We start from the raw sequence: 15,629 nt of genomic DNA on the forward strand, positions 1-15,629 counted from the left end.
ACACAACAATCATATTTATAATACATGAGCCAGAATAAGATCCAATTTTTCCTCCTGTAGCTATGTTAGGTCAGCAGACTATGACAGAGAAGAGTTCGAACAAGAGTGGCTAATAAGAGGAGGCAACCTACATTGCCTCTATGAAAGAAGTGCAGTCACAGGCATACAACATTCTCTTCATGCCTCTTTTCCAACTGGATATTGTGACTGCCACTTCAACTAGGCAGAAGATTCCTATATTGCATGAGTCGGCAAACTAAGGCCCGCAGGCCGAATCAGGCCCAATTGCCTTCTGGATCCAGCCCACGGACGGTCCGGGAATCGCCATGTGGATCGCCAGCACCCGCGTTCTTTCCTTTCCCCCCCCTTTCTCTCACATGGCACCAGTGCCTTTTCCCTCCCTCCTCCTGGCTTCTCCCTGCCCTGCCTAGAGGAGGAAGGGGGCTGGGCTTTGTTGGTGCCAGCAGCAGCAGTTCTTGAGCGGCTGCTATTTTAAGCAGCCCCTCTCTGGAGCCCTTTCACGCGCTGCTCATCGTCCCGCCGCCGCCAGCCCCTGCCGCTCGCAAGACACAGATAAGCAGCCACCAGGGCTCGTGGTGCTGTTGTGTCATTTTTTTTCCCTTCCAAAATATAATCTGGCCCACCACAAGGTCTGAGGGACAGTGGACCGGCCCCCTGCTGAAAAAGTTTGCTGATCCCTGCTATATTGGCTCCAGGGGTCTACTAATGCCTTTCCACAGCAGCTGTTAGAACAGATAGGTAATCTGAGAATGACCTAGCTGACATACAAATACTTATATACCACAGTATCATTAAAAAAATATGAAAGTGCAGTAAGACAGATACAATAAAAACTAAAAGCACAGCTTATTGGCTACTATGTAGTCTGACACTGGTCTACTGGAGGAAATGACTGGCATGATGAAGCAAGGAAAGGATTTCTCTCTACAGAAACCTTCTAGCAACTTCTTGGTAAGGAGAATACTGTATAGACAGGGTCTAGACCCAATCTTCCATCATGCAGCTCACAAGGGTATTAGTAGTCCAGATAAAGCAACAGTGGGAAACCTCTGGCCAGCAAGGCTGTTTTTTCCAAAGCGCATATCTGCTGTCATGTGTAGAGCAGATGAAGACGGTTGTAAAGAAACAAGTGTAAGTCGTAAACTGCACTACCAATTGTTCCTTGGCAAACAAGGATTGCTGTTAAGTGCCAATAACCTGATTAGTGCTACAGTATCAGCAAATCCTGCTTGGACAGACTGCACTACGGAGTTCCTGAATAGAAACTTTGTAATGCAGCTGAACCCTGCCTAAAGCAGGTCTTCATGTCAATGCCAATCACCTGATTGATACAGCAAGCTCTGCAAGGAAATGCTTCATTTGCCTATGCAGTATGAAATCAAGCACTACTTACTTTGCTCATGTGGTTTGATTTCATACCATGCAGGCAAAATAACTCTTTTCTTTGTTAATCAAACTGGTCTGCAAAGTAAAGCACTTTACCTGACTTGAAAACATCAGGTGATTGGCAGGAGGCAAGCTCCACACCCCTGTCAAAGTGGGCTGCAGTGGTTCGGGGATGTCAGAATCCAGACCACTAGATGAATCCAGTTCCCCACCCCTGAAATAAAGGGTTAGGGTCAAGCACAAGAGATATGCTAAAGCCTATTCTCAATCTCTAACCTCTGATCTTTCCGTCAATCTGGTGCAGAGTGAGAGTGTGTTCCTAGGTCCAGGAGTTAAATTTGCTTTGATTTCTTGAGTAGGCCCTAGATCTGTGGCTGACAGATTTCTTGGGGCTGGGGGAGAGAGAACAGCAATCTCCTAGTTATGGAAAATATGCTATAGCTGGATCAGATTTTGCAGCTCATGGCACACAAAAATTAAACTGAAATCTAAAGACTCTTCTTCAAGCTGAAATAATAAGGCTCTTACTAAAAAGATATGTTGGCAGGAGTGAACTTACCAAATGCTTACTTCAAAAAATATCAGCATGTTATTTGCTGCAATGGGCCTTACTGCTAAATATTTTTTTAAAAAAAATTTTAAAAAATTAAAAATATTAAAGAGACAGAAAAATCATGTTTGGCAAAAATGAATTGTTCTCAAGAAAACGTGTAAACAAATGTTTGTTTTGAATTCTTCAAACTACCTTTAATAACAAACAGCTGAACACAGCATGTTACCAACTCTCGAATCTCCAATCTTGAATGTCCAAAACCTACTCCTAGGACAGCAGGCTGCAGAACACCTCTAGCTTGGATGGTAACCAGAAGCAGTGAGGAAGAATAGTATGAGGAAAAAACAGAATAAACAGAGCAGGTACCTTGGAAAAGTAGTGGGTAGGTTCAGACTACCTTGGCCTTTTCAAGCCAACACAACCTTCTGCAAAACCCCATTTTGCATTGTGTCCATTAACACAATGCCCAAGACATACTGACACAGTATCAGCTTTCCCATTACCTGAACTGCATCACCATTTAAAGCCCATGGAACCCAATTTCCCCCCTTTTTGAGATCTAGGGAAAAGAAAGAGGCTTGCATCTAGGAATGCATCTGAGGGGGCCAAATCCACTTGCCTAATACTGGCTCAGCTGTGCCACAGTCTGAGCTCATTTACTTGGAAGCCACTTAATAACTTAACAGGAAGCTGAGGCTGGGATGTTATTTTTTGGAGAAAACTGGCACCCGACACCAGTAACCCCAATGTCAGCGGTGGAAGCAGTTTTTCCCCCCTATTCCAATTATGTCTCTGAAAACAGCTTGCTAAAAAACTGAACAGGTTCCATTCATTTTTGTATCAGAAAATTACAAATGGAGTCATCACCCTAATGGCTCAGGTTCTTCCACTTTCTTACAGGAGTGGAAGAGGTCTTTCTCCACTCCCATAGGTTTTGATGATAGAATAAATATGTACTGCTTGTGGATGTAGCCAAAGGCCATTGCATACAATACTAAATAACAGCAGCTGTATAGGCATAATATACGAGCTATTAAGCTTCCCAATTTTCATCTAATGTATAGAGGATAGCTAAAATAAATCCTTAATAATAACTTCTGCAGGTTCATCTCTACTTTATTCCAATTAATAAATCACCTTTACAGCCCACCAAGTTTATTTAAAAAACAAAATATAAAAACATTGAGATCTTTGCTGTAGTTGCAAATAATGCAAATTAGTAAGGCATATATCCATACTCATCTGAGAGTAAATATCATGTATTGACCATTCAGTATATTGGGATATGTAGAATAACAATTTCTTTCTGGGACAGGTCACAAGTGCTAAGCGCACAGGTCTCCAGTAATAGCATCTCTTGCCTTTCTGCTGCTACGCAGCACCTTTCAATCAGTGCTGTTGTTAAAAGGCAAGAAGACCTCAAGCCAAGTCTCATTCTCTCCCCACTTCTCCCCTCAGGCAGGTCAATAGCCACTTAGTACAGCTTCTCCCACTCCTGAAAAAAGAAGGCTGGTGGTAGTTTTCAAGAGCCAATAGCAAGCGTCAAGATTCTTCTGCCCACCCAGCCATTTGGTATCAAATGTCAGTATGAGGTGGTGTCAATAAAAAACCAACACTCCTACCAATAATAAAAATATTGCTGGAGGTTGCCTGAATGAAATATTCTGAGTTGCTCAGTGTTTTAAGTGCAAGAAGAGCCCTGCTGGATCAGGCCAAGGGCCCATCTAGTCACAGTGGCCAATGAGATGCCCATGGGAAACCTTCAAGCAGGACCCAAGCATGACAGTGCTCTCTCCACCAGTTTGACTCCCAGCAACTACTATTCCGAGGTATGCTGCCTCCAACAGTAGTTGGGAGAACCTGGCTATGAACATGTGGCTCAGCTTCTGTATTATTCATTTGAAGGTTTTGTAGAATGGTGCCCTTCCACTTTATGGTTTCTAAATCACTTGCAGGCAGCAAGTGATGTAGGAAGTCACCTTCCTGGATGAGGAAATGTCAAGCTAACCTTATTACCACATGTGAGAGGCATTCATTTGAAAACAGAGTAAAGTGTGGTGTGTTCAGAGGCTACAAGCTGCTACGATTTGTGATTAATATGTATCAAGCCAACTGAAGTGAATTCCAATATAAATTTCCCTCTTGTATAATCTTTTGCTGTCAAATGTTTTATAATACCAAACTTACAGCAACAATAAGCAGAAGAGAAAAGGAAGGCTGTGCTAAGCATACTACAGATCTGTATCATATAAAAACAAACCAGGCTGTTATAAATGTCCTGCTTATCTAATAAATGATACATTTTGAGCATTACAAAATATGGGGTGGGGAAAATGCAAAGAAGTCACAAAAGGAAGCAGCAAGCATTGTAACTGTGGGTAACTTAGAGCTTCTCTGTAATGTAGTTAGAGAGAACAATGGTCAATATCCTGTCTGTGTCATTACATAAGAAAGGCAAATTGTTACACATATTACAGTGGTACCTTGGTTTAAAAACAGCCCTGTTTATGAACTATTTGGTTTACGAACTCCGTAAAACCGGAAGTAGTGTCCCAGTTTGTGAACTTTACCTCGTTCTAAGAACAGAATCCGAATGGTGGAAGGGCACCGGCAGCGGGAGGCCTCATTAGAGAAAGCGCGCCTTGGTTGAAGAATGGTTTCGGTTTAAGAACGGACTTCTGGAATGGATTAAGTTCATAAACCGAGGTTCCACTGTAGTTGAATCTATGTGGGATTAATTTTAATACTTAAATTTTAATAACTTAAAGCAGGCAGATTTACTTTCAGACACTCAAAAGTTAATTTTGCAGTTTGCCTGCCTTGCATGGGTTTGAACACATGTGACAAAGCCAAAGTAGCCCAGGATGATGTCACTTGGGCATGTGACTAAAGTGTCAGGTGTGCATAGGAAATAACTGTTCCCTGGCACAATTTTTCACCCTTGGAATAATTACGCCTTTGTGATCTGTGATTTATACACTGTGAAGGGCATTATTTATTTACTTTGTTACTTTTTGTGCTTATGCTGATGTCCCATTTATACCTTGTTCTTGTTCTGAACATAGTATGCTTAGTGTTAAGGTTTAGACTTATTATAAGTTATTGTAAGTTTAAATTGGGACGTGGGTGGCGCTGTGGGTAAAAGCCTCAGCGCCTAGGGCTTGCCGATCGAAAGGTCGGCGGTTCGAATCCCCGCGGCGGGGTGCGCTCCCGTTGTTCGGTCCCAGCGCCTGCCAACCTAGCAGTTCGAAAGCACCCCCGGGTGCAAGTAGATAAATAGGGACCGCTTACTAGCGGGAAGGTAAACGGCATTTGCGTGTGCGGCTCTGGCTCGCCAGAGCAGCGAAGTCACGCTGGCCACGTGACCCGGAAGTGTCTCCGGACAGCGCTGACCCCCGGCCTCTTGAGTGAGATGGGCGCACAACCCTAGAGTCTGTCAAGACTGGCCCGTACGGGCAGGGGTACCTTTACCTTTACCTTTAAGTTTAAATTAAGTCTGCTGCAACTGGCTTTCTTATGGACAGGGCCAATCCTGAATGTATTGGATTTGTGATCATTATGCTCATTTGCCTTCAGTAGCAGTAAAGCTCCCTGCAGGATGAAATACAATTGCCTCTGACCTCCAGCAGTTCTGGTATGGCCCCAGTACCCAGCAGTCTTCAGGGGCATTAAATGATACTACAGTACCTCTGCAATATTTTGCTCTATAATATATTTGCACTAGTCCACTGTTATGCTGACGATGGACTGTGCATGGTCCAGGTTGAGGGAAGCATCAGACAGGCATGCAGGTTGAGCAAGTGGGATAGTGGGGTGAGCAACTGGGGCTTGTGCCAGTTGGGCAAGCAAGAAGGGTGGCGGGGGCAGAGCAGATGAACAAGAGAGGTGGTGAAGTGGCAGAGTGGGTGAGCAGCAAGGGCAGTGGGTGAGCAGGTTGGGTTCTGGTGGAGGGTGTTGAAGAAGCCAAGTGAGCTGCGGTTGTCATGGTGGGTGGGCTGAGAGAGAGGGATGGCCCACTTGTGCACAGCAGCATAGACAGGGGCATAGCTGGTGAGTAAGCTGGGCTTCTGGTGGTGCCGTGGGTTGAACAAGAGTGTAGATGAGCTATGGAGATCACCAGAGTGGTGCATGCTCTAGTTATCTCTCGCTTGGACTACTGCAATTTGCTCTATGTGGGGCTACCTTTGAAGGTGACCCGGAAACTACAACTAATCCAGAATGCGGCAGCTAGACTGGTGACTGGGAGCGACCGCCGAGACCATAGAACACTGGTCTTGAAAGACCTACACTGGCTCCCAGTACGTTTCCGAGCACAATTCAAAGTGTTGGTGCTGACCTTTAAAGCCCTAAACGGCCTCGGTCCAGTATACCTGAAGGAGCGTCTCCACCTCCATTGTTCTGCCCGGACACTGAGGTCCAACACCGAGGGCCTTCTGGTGGTTCCCTCACTGCAAGTAGCAAAGTTACAGGGAACCAGGCAGAGGGCCTTCTCAGTTGTGGCTCCCGCCCTGTGGAACGCCCTCCCACCAGATGTCAAAGAGAAAAATAACTACCAAACTTTTAGAAGACATCTGAAGGCAGCCCTGTTTAGGGAAGCTTTTAATGTTTAATAGGTTATTGTATTTTAGTGTTTTGTTGGAAGCCGCCTGGAGTGGCTGGGGAAACCCAGCCAAATGGGCGGGGTATGCATAATGAATTATTATTATTATTATTATTATTATTATTATTATTGAGGGGGAGGGACTCAGGGGAGGGGAGGGGGACTTCGGCAAGGAGCAAGGGCCTTTCAGAGGAATAAGAGGTGCTGTGCGGAAGTTGGTGAGTGAAGTTAGAAGGGGCGTCAGCCCATAGTTGTTGTATACTGTAGCAGGTGGTGGAAGCAAACCAGGAACTGGAAACAATATTGGAGTTACCAGCATTAATCCAGCCCTTCTGTCTGCTGAAAGGCATTATGGCTTCATAAAAGCATGGTAGGAGGAGGCCAGTGAGGTGGGGTGGACATTTTCCCAGTGCTTTATTTTTTCCACAGCGGGGAAAAAAATCTGTTTCCTAAGTTCATAAGTAACAATGAATGGATGCCAAATGCAAATATAATGGCAAGCTTGGCAGTTTCCATGTGTTTAGGTTTATTCTACTAAACCAACCACTATGCTGTGAAGTAGAGGGCCTCCTTCAGATACTGCCTCATCAGGACATCCATGCTGTACTTAGGAACTAAGCCTTTGGCATGGTGGCACCTAATTCCTACTTCAAATTCCTTCCCAGTACATATCAGACAGGCACCATCTTTGTTGTTCTTTCAAGACCTAATTGAAGACCTTTCTTCAAAAATAAGCTTTTCAATTGAGATCTTTACCCTACTCTTTATTTGCACTAGACCGGAAAAGGTTTTTACATGATGAAAGTGGTTTTAATTGTTCTTATCAATGAAATAGTGTACTTGTTTTATTGCTGATGGTTTTATTGTGAAATAACTTTGAGATACTTTATGGGACATTATTCATAAGTGGAATTAATTAATTAATTTACAGGTAAAATTAAATGTGCTAAATTAGATAATTCTTTATGACACCAGAAAATGTTCCAATACAACCAGAAAATTATCCTAAGATTTATTTTCTGTGTTTTTAGTGATTCCTGTTTTTATCTGTAAGTAGACTTGAGTCCCATCAAGGAAAAAGTCAGAGTATAAATAAATTAATAATGATAATGATAATGATAGATCACCTCTACCTCTTTCCCTTTATGCAGATGCATGGGCTATGTATGCCAATAAACCAGAAGAAAAGAAAACAATTTTGAAAAAGGAAAAGTGTTAAGTCCTTCATAACATGCTATATCTGAATATTTTTACTCAAACGTATTTTCTGCTGTGTTCAGTGGGCTTACCCCTGAAAATGTGTAAATAGACGTATAGTGGTGTTGTTGTTGTTTAGTCGTTTAGTCGTGTCCGACTCTTCGTGACCCCATGGACCAGAGCACGCCAGGCACCTCTGTCCTCCACTACCTCCCGCAGTTTGGTCAAACTCATGCTGGTAACCTCGAAAACACTATCCAACCATCTTGTCCTCTGTCGCCCCCTTCTCCTTGTGCCCTCCATCTTTCCCAGCATCAGTGTCTTCTCCAGGGAGTCTTCTCTTCTCATGAGGTGGCCAAAGTACTGGAGCCTCAGCTTCACGATCTGTCCTTCCAGTGAGCACTCAGGTCTGATTTCCTTAAGAATGGATGCATTTGATCTTCTTGCCGTCCATGGGACTCTCAAGAGTCTTCTCCAGCACCATAATTCAAAAGCATCAATTCTTCGGCGATCAGCCTTCTTGATGGTCCAGCTCTCACTTCCATACATCACTACTGGGAAGACCATGGCTTTAACTATACGGACCTTTGTTGGCAAAGTGACATCTCTACTTCTCAAGATGCTGTCTAGGCCTGTCATTGCCCTTCTCCCAAGAAGCAGGCGTCTTTTAATTTCGTGGCTGCTGTCACCATCTGCAGTGATCATGGAGCCCAAGAAAGTAAAATCTCTCACTGCCTCCATTTCTTCCCCTTCTATTTGCCAGGAGGTGATGGGACCAGTGGCCATGATCTTCGTTTTTTTGATGTTGAGCTTCAGACCATATTTTGCGCTCTCCTCTTTCACCCTCATTAAAAGGTTCTTTAATTCCTCCTCACTTTCTGCCATCAAGGTTGTGTCATCTGCATATCTGAGGTTGTTGATATTTCTTCCGGCAATCTTAATTCCAGTTTGGGATTCATCCAGCCCAGCCTTTCGCATGATGTATTCTGCATATAAATTAAATAAGCAGGGAGACAAAATACAGCCTTGTCGTACTCCTTTCCCAATTTTGAACCAATCAGTTGTTCCATATCCAGTTCTAACTGTAGCTTCTTGTCCCACATAGAGATTTCTCAGGAGACAGATGAGGTGATCAGGCACTCCCATTTCTTTAAGAACTTGCCATAGTTTGCTGTGGTCGACACAGTCAAAGGCTTTTGCATAGTCAATGAAGCAGAAGTAGATGTCTTTCTGGAACTCTCTAGCTTTCTCCATAATCCAGCGCATGTTTGCAATTTGGTCTCTGGTTCCTCTGCCTCTTCTAAATCCAGCTTGCACTTCTGGGAGTTCTCGATCCACATACTGCTTGAGCCTTCCTTGTAGAATTTTAAGCATAACTTAAAATATAGTGGTACCTCGGGTTAAATACTTAATTCGTTCCGGAGGTCCGTTCTTAACCTAAAACTGTTCTTAACCTGAAGCACCACTTTAGCTAATGGAGCCTCCGCGCCGCCGGAGCACAATTTCTGTTCTCATCCTGAAGCAAACTTCTTAACCCGAGGTAATATTTCTGGGTTAGCGGAGTCTGTAACCTGAAGCATATGTAACCTGAAGTGTATGTAACCCGAGGTACCACTATATAGCCTAAATTCAGCAGTTTACTGAACAGACTTTCCTTTTGTGTTTCTCATTGTCACCAGGCACTGTTATCAATATAATGAGTTTAGCAAAATATATGTTATGCCTTGTGGTTTATTAAAACACACCAGGATTCAAATGCATCCATTAAATCCTCAACCTTCTTTATAAAAATAGCTTACAGGGAAAGTGTAATAATACACCTTTTGAAATGATTAACCGTAACATAAGCTCAAATGCAAATATGTGCAAATAAAGGAACTTGGAACGTATTGATGGCTTCAAGGCATTTTTAAAGACAATTTCCTGATTTATAGGTTGCAAAAGAGGCCTGCTTAGTACATCACTGACAAAAACCGGTTTACCCTAGCTTTCATGTCGTATCTTAGAAATGGATTAGTCATTTCACTCATTTGGTGTTTGTTGAAAGCAGGCCCCTCTAAAAAGGGACTAAAGTGTTCTGAGCACAGTCAAACTAAAGTGAAAGACTAAAGTGGTTATTACTAAAGTGCAAGACTAAGGAGGAATATATACAAACGTTTGACTTTTCTACTCTAAGTGCATTTTTAAGTCCTGAGGCATTTGACCACCGCCTACTGTACTACATGTCAATGTCATTTAAAAAAATATTTGCATAACTGAAGGATGGGAGCGAGGAAAATGCTCATATAGAAAGCATTAGACAACCATCTCTCTTAAAGTCACACATGAGCAGAGAGTGTTACGTACTCACAGGCTGAGAAGGTAGTTCTATTGTATACATGCCTTTAAAATAATTAAAAACTACATCAATATTACAGACGGGATTTTGCAGGGGTCCATTTTGAGAAAACGCTGGGTGGTAGCTGTCACAAAATGGTTGCCATGGTGGAGACCCAGCCAGTCACAAAATGGCTGTCTCGGGGGGTGGGGGGAGCGGCGAACAATCACAGTATTTAATATTGCAGCAAAGCATCCATTATACAAAATGCAAGCTGGTGAGGCTAAGCAATAAATATATTGCCCAAGAGATGTGGTATATGAACCTCCAAACACAAGGCCACTCATTTGAACCCCATTTGCTGCTCAAACACACCTATTTTACCGAAGACAAGTCAATTAATTTCCCCAATTCATCTCTAAATAAAAGTAATGCTACATACGCACATACACACTTTCCCTCTCAGGATTAAAACCTCTGGGCCCTCCATTTTTCTCCCCACCTCCATTTCCTACCTTGGTTCCACAGAGGCACCGGCACCACCATTCATTTACTATCTTTGTATCTCCTCTTAGCCCATCTGCCGGTCTCTTTGTTGGCTGGGTCCATTTTGAGCTGTTCCCACTCTTCTTTTTTCCGCATCTGCTGGTCAGTCAGGAGCCTGGCACTGAGGGGTACAGAGAGCCTCGTGGGGTATGCAGCCAAGTCTGACTACGTGGTTGGGCTGGGCTTTTGCTCTTCCTCCTGCCTGCCATCACTTCTTCTTGTCGCTCATCTTGTGGTGCTAAAAGGACATCAGCACCTATATTATGGAGCTTGTTTCGTGATTTTCCCCGTTAGGTTTTATGGGGCTCAAGTTACCTGAATTCAGGGAAGGGTTGTTTGTTCATTCAAAGCATCTTATACCTATTGTCAGCTGGGGAAACTTTTTACACACACACATAATCTGCCCTTGGACTTAAAATCTGAAATGACACAACAGAAAAAGGAACAGGGAAAGTAGAGGAAAGCTCAGGCATCAAACTTGATTTTTCAATGACCAGCTTGGATGGAAATGAGCAGCTCACAGTTCAAAAAGAAGGTCTTGGCAGCCTTTCAAGAATACCCTAGCGACCCAGATGTCCTGGAAATGGCTGTAAATGCAGCCGATAAGTTGCTGTTTTTACAGTGTGAGGCCTTGGCCTTTGGGGGCTAGCTGTAATCATCCGCCGCCTTGTCAGTCCCATCATGGCACAAAGGTGCTGTTGATACCATTGCCTCAGAGTGTCAGGTCCTGCTGTTCCTCCTTACAGGATAGGTGGGGCGGATGATCTTTGTGAGGGGAAGCAGAGGCTAAGCCCAGCTGCTGAGAGAAGTACTGAGGGAACCTGGACATTCCTCTGTGTCTCATGTTTCTGAGAGTTAGCAACAAAGCTGTGGGCTCTTCATATTTGAGGCCTTCGGTGTAAAAGGCCTATGAGAACCGCACTCAGTGCTCCCGTTAAAAGGGCCCTGTCTGGTTGGCAAAATCCTATAGAGTTGATTGTTATCTGCTCTAAGAGATTCTGTAGAGCTGTAACATTATGAGGCAGGGATGGTGGGCTCAGAAACTGGCAGATGCCCGCTGCATTATATTTTCTTTGAACCTTCTAAATAATTGGTGGGTCCTCTGTGGTGACAATGAAACAACTCTGCAGTGCTATTTTTCTGGAAAAAGAGGTGCCACAACTTGCCATGAACCTTATTCTCTTATAACAGCCATGGCACCCATGTGAGATGTGCCGGAACTGAGTTCCGGTGAGTTCTGGCTGAAAAAAAGCCCCTGCAACTCTGCATGTGATTTATGAGACACTAAGTCAGGGGTCGGCAAAATTTTTTAGTCGTGGGCCGGTCCACTGTCCCTCAGACCTTGTGGCGGGCTGGAGAAGCTGCACTGGGGGAGGACTGGAAGAAGAGGCGAGGGCGGCAAGTAGTCCTCCCCCCACCCCATCCCCAACTGCTGTGCTTACCTTCCCAGGGGCTGCCACCACCACCGCTGCTTCTGCTTCTTGTGGGTAGGCATAGCGAGCTCGTCTGCTCTGCTCTCTGGCCCACAGGAGCGCCAGGGCGGCGGCAGAAGGAAGATGAGCAGCATGAAAGGGCTGGCTACGGAGAGGGGCTGCTTAAAATGGCGCTCAACCCAGCCTCCTTCCTTCTCTAGGCAGGGCGGGGAGAAGCCAGGAGGAGGGAGGGAGGAGGCGCCGCCGCAGTATGTGTGAGGGAGAGGTGGGGGAAATGGAATGGCACAGAAAAAAATATGGCGTAGCCCAAACGAACATAATCCCCACGTCGATCCACAGACACTCCGCAGGCCAGATCCTGAAAGCAATTGGGCCTGATCCAGCCCGCAGACCTCAGTTTGCTGACCGCTGCACTAAGTAATGGTGGGAGTGCCCCCACAAGAAAAAGGGTCTCCAGGTAGACTTGGCCATAATGTTTGTTGCTAGACATTAAGAAGCCCTGCTTTATGCTTGGAGATAGTTTGCACCTTAGAAATGCATCCTGTGCTAGTAGCAGCAAACCTATATCTTTAATTGTGTTTCTTCCACAGTGGCATATAAATTGAGGGATTGGGGTACACAGTATGGAGAGCCAATTCCCCCCCCTAAAGGTAACACAGCCAGTGGCGGGGCTGCATGCTCCACTGCTGGGGGCTGAGAGCAGGCAGGGGTGTGGCTGGTGCCCCGGGGGGCGTGCCGTGCATCCTGGGGGGCGTGGCACACTGCCCACGGGGGCGTGGTGTGCATCCCGGGGGTGTGGTACGCCGCCCGCAAGGGCGTGGCACGCGTTCTGGGGGCATGGCGCCCAGTGCATGGGGGGTGCGTGGCGAGTGTTGGGGGGCACCGTGATGGCACCCTACCGGAATTGTGGTGCTGGGGACGGTCCACTGCCTCCGCACCCCCGTTCCTCCACCAGTGAACACAGCATTGTGTTAGAATAAATATAAAAGTGACTTCGAAATTATTTTGAGCTGCATATTCTAGCTCTGGAGAAGGAGCCTTCAGTAGGAAGGGTAGTGAGCTTCTGCTTATGATGGAAATGAAACTAGGCCCTTTTCAAGCCAAGAAAGTTACTGCTTGTCAACAGCATCCAATACAAGCTTACCCAACAGTGTCAGACACTCTGCCCTCTCCCTGCAAGGTCTTAGGATTGTTTCATACTCCTAGTTCAGAGCTTTTCAAACTGTGTGTTGCAACACATTAGTGTGTTGCCTGCAGTGTGCAGGTGTGTCACGCAAATACTCCCTACGCTCCTCCCGGGGCTGGGAAGGGGTTAGTTTAACCTCCGTTTTGCTAGTAAAACTGAATTACTGTGTTGCAAAATGATGCATGTCTAAAAAGTGTGTCACCAACATGAAAAGTTTGGAAAGCTCTGTCCCAGTTGAATGAACTGCAGGTTGGGGCAGGGCGGAGTGGGAGACTCTTGTTTTAAGATGACCGTAGGTGTTGTTTTTTGTAATTGGCACCACTAGGTGGCGGTTGCAAGCAACAATGACTGAGGATAATATAACACAGTCCCCCACAGTAACCAAGGTAATAAAAAAGGTTCCCCACAATCTGCAGAATCTATCATATGCAGGACGAGAGGATGGAATTGCATATAAGATTGCAGGAGAAAATGAAAATAGGCAGAGACGGAAGCTCTTTTTTTGCTGTAGTACAGTATTTTGAAATAAACTTCCAGAGGGGTAGTATATTAAAAGAAACAAGGAAAAATGTGGCAAATATATAAGCTAGAGTCCACTTGATCAGATGCATAAAGTATAATCATTGACAGGTAAAGGTGTATGTATGTATGTGCGTATGTATGCATGCTGTGATATATTTTTATGATACAGTGGTAAATATTTTTTATAAATATTGTAATAGGTGAAGGGCAAAAAATGCAAAAGTATAGCCTGTGACCATTCAAATCAGAGCTGAAATGTGTGACAAATAAGCAGTAACTTTTATGAAAAGTTATTACAGGGGTAATAAATTAGGGTTGCCATATTTCAAAAAGTGAAAATCCGGATACAAAAGTTTTGGGTTTGTTTTTTGTTTGTTTTTGGGCAAAGTTGTTGAGCTTTCTGAAATGAAATGAACACAAAATCTACCGTACACTACTGACATGGGCTGGCATACATCCGGAGATTCCCGGACATTTAAGTGATTTCCACCCAGATGCTGCTTACGAGGGCTGAATGTCTAGGAAATTCCATATGTATGGCAACCCTAAGAAATGTTAAAAATCATGCTAGCATTGCTAAGCTAATACCTGCAATGGGACGGGAAACAATTGTCTCTATTCAGACAAAATACATAGAATCAAGCATCACTATTGGAGTCTCCCAAGAAAATGGCCAATGTCCTTGGAGAGTAAAATGTTATCCTAGTGTTTTCTGATAACAGTTTTATGTCATCTCTTCTTTTGCATTGCAGAGAGACTAGCATGTTTGTCTTGTGCAGAAAAAGCAGAAAGGCATTAGTAGTAGACAGCAGTATATACCACATTGCAAGATTAAGTACCAAATTACCAATATACCACTCTTTATTTTGCCTCTCCTGGATTAACAGAACTGTTGGTAAAATATGAAGTTGGACAGTTTATCTGCGTTTTCCATTTAGTGTTTTCTTAAGCAACAAATGTGCACAGTATAGCCAAGCTTACTTGCAGTTCCAAAGATCTAACAAAGATCTCTCTCTTACACCCCTGATTGGAACACCTTGATTAGTTTTTTTCAGTAGACAGTAAAATCTTGTGAGAGTGATGCAACCCACCACTTAGATTTCATCAAAGTATATTCTAAGAAAAATTGAGCTAAGTATGCTTCCTATCTTAATGGGGTGCGTGCATTATAGGAGTACCACACAGCTACTCCCATGTAATAAATAAAATAAAATAAAATAATAAATAATAATTTTATTTATACCCTGCCCATCTGGCTGGGTTTCCCCAGCCAATCTGGGCAGCTTCCAGCACATATAAAAACATAATAAAATGTCAAACAGTAAAAGCTGTATGCTAGTTGTTCTTATTATAAAGTGTTTTACAGCATGATGGTGTTGCAATTACTATTCATATTAAGGATGGTCCTATTTATCTGATAAATATATATGGTTTATTACATGCCATATTTTAGATCACATTCAGTATAATAATTGCTGTTACTTTATTAACTATGTATGTCTACTCAAAAGTAGTTCAGTGGGACTTCCTCTTACACAAGTATGGATAGGATTTCAGCCTTAAAAATACTTTTCTTCGGATTTGCCCTTTAATCTATTTATAGAATATCTATACTGCTAATTCATTAAAAATCAGTGCAGTTCACAAGAACTGTAAATAAATTCTTACAATGAAAACCAAATAACGAAGTTAAAATAAGAAGTCAGGTAAGTAACTATTGTGGTAAATATTCAGGTAAATATTATTCAGATGGTCATTTCCAGTCAGTGCCTAGCACTAACAGGATAAGCCTTCCTAGCATGTGCCTGTTAACAGAAATTGGGAAAGGACATATATAATGGAAGTGGTGGCTACATATGATGACCTTG

At 43.7% G+C, this 15,629-nt stretch overlaps 1 protein-coding gene across 4 annotated transcripts in view; it reads right to left on the minus strand.

Annotated features, from left to right (window-relative positions):
• LOC114600880 (NXPE family member 3-like) overlaps positions 1–12,692 on the minus strand; it is a 44,871-nt gene extending 32,179 nt beyond the window's left edge. For 2 of the 4 annotated variants that reach the window (XR_013394009.1, XM_028737651.2), the window contains exon 1: positions 10,590–12,692. Coding sequence is in view for 2 of the 4 variants with exons in the window: in XM_028737651.2 (XP_028593484.2) it covers positions 10,590–10,624 (35 nt within the window). In the remaining 2 variants the exon portion in view is untranslated. The remainder of the gene's footprint in view (positions 1–10,589) is intronic. The other 2 variants (XM_028737647.2, XM_028737652.2) reach the window with 2 other exon arrangements.
• Between the last annotated feature and the right edge of the window lie 2,937 nt (positions 12,693–15,629).

The sequence above is a fragment of the Podarcis muralis genome, chromosome 8 (genome assembly GCF_964188315.1).
Source record: "Podarcis muralis chromosome 8, rPodMur119.hap1.1, whole genome shotgun sequence".
Classification (NCBI taxonomy): Eukaryota; Metazoa; Chordata; class Lepidosauria; order Squamata; family Lacertidae; genus Podarcis; species Podarcis muralis.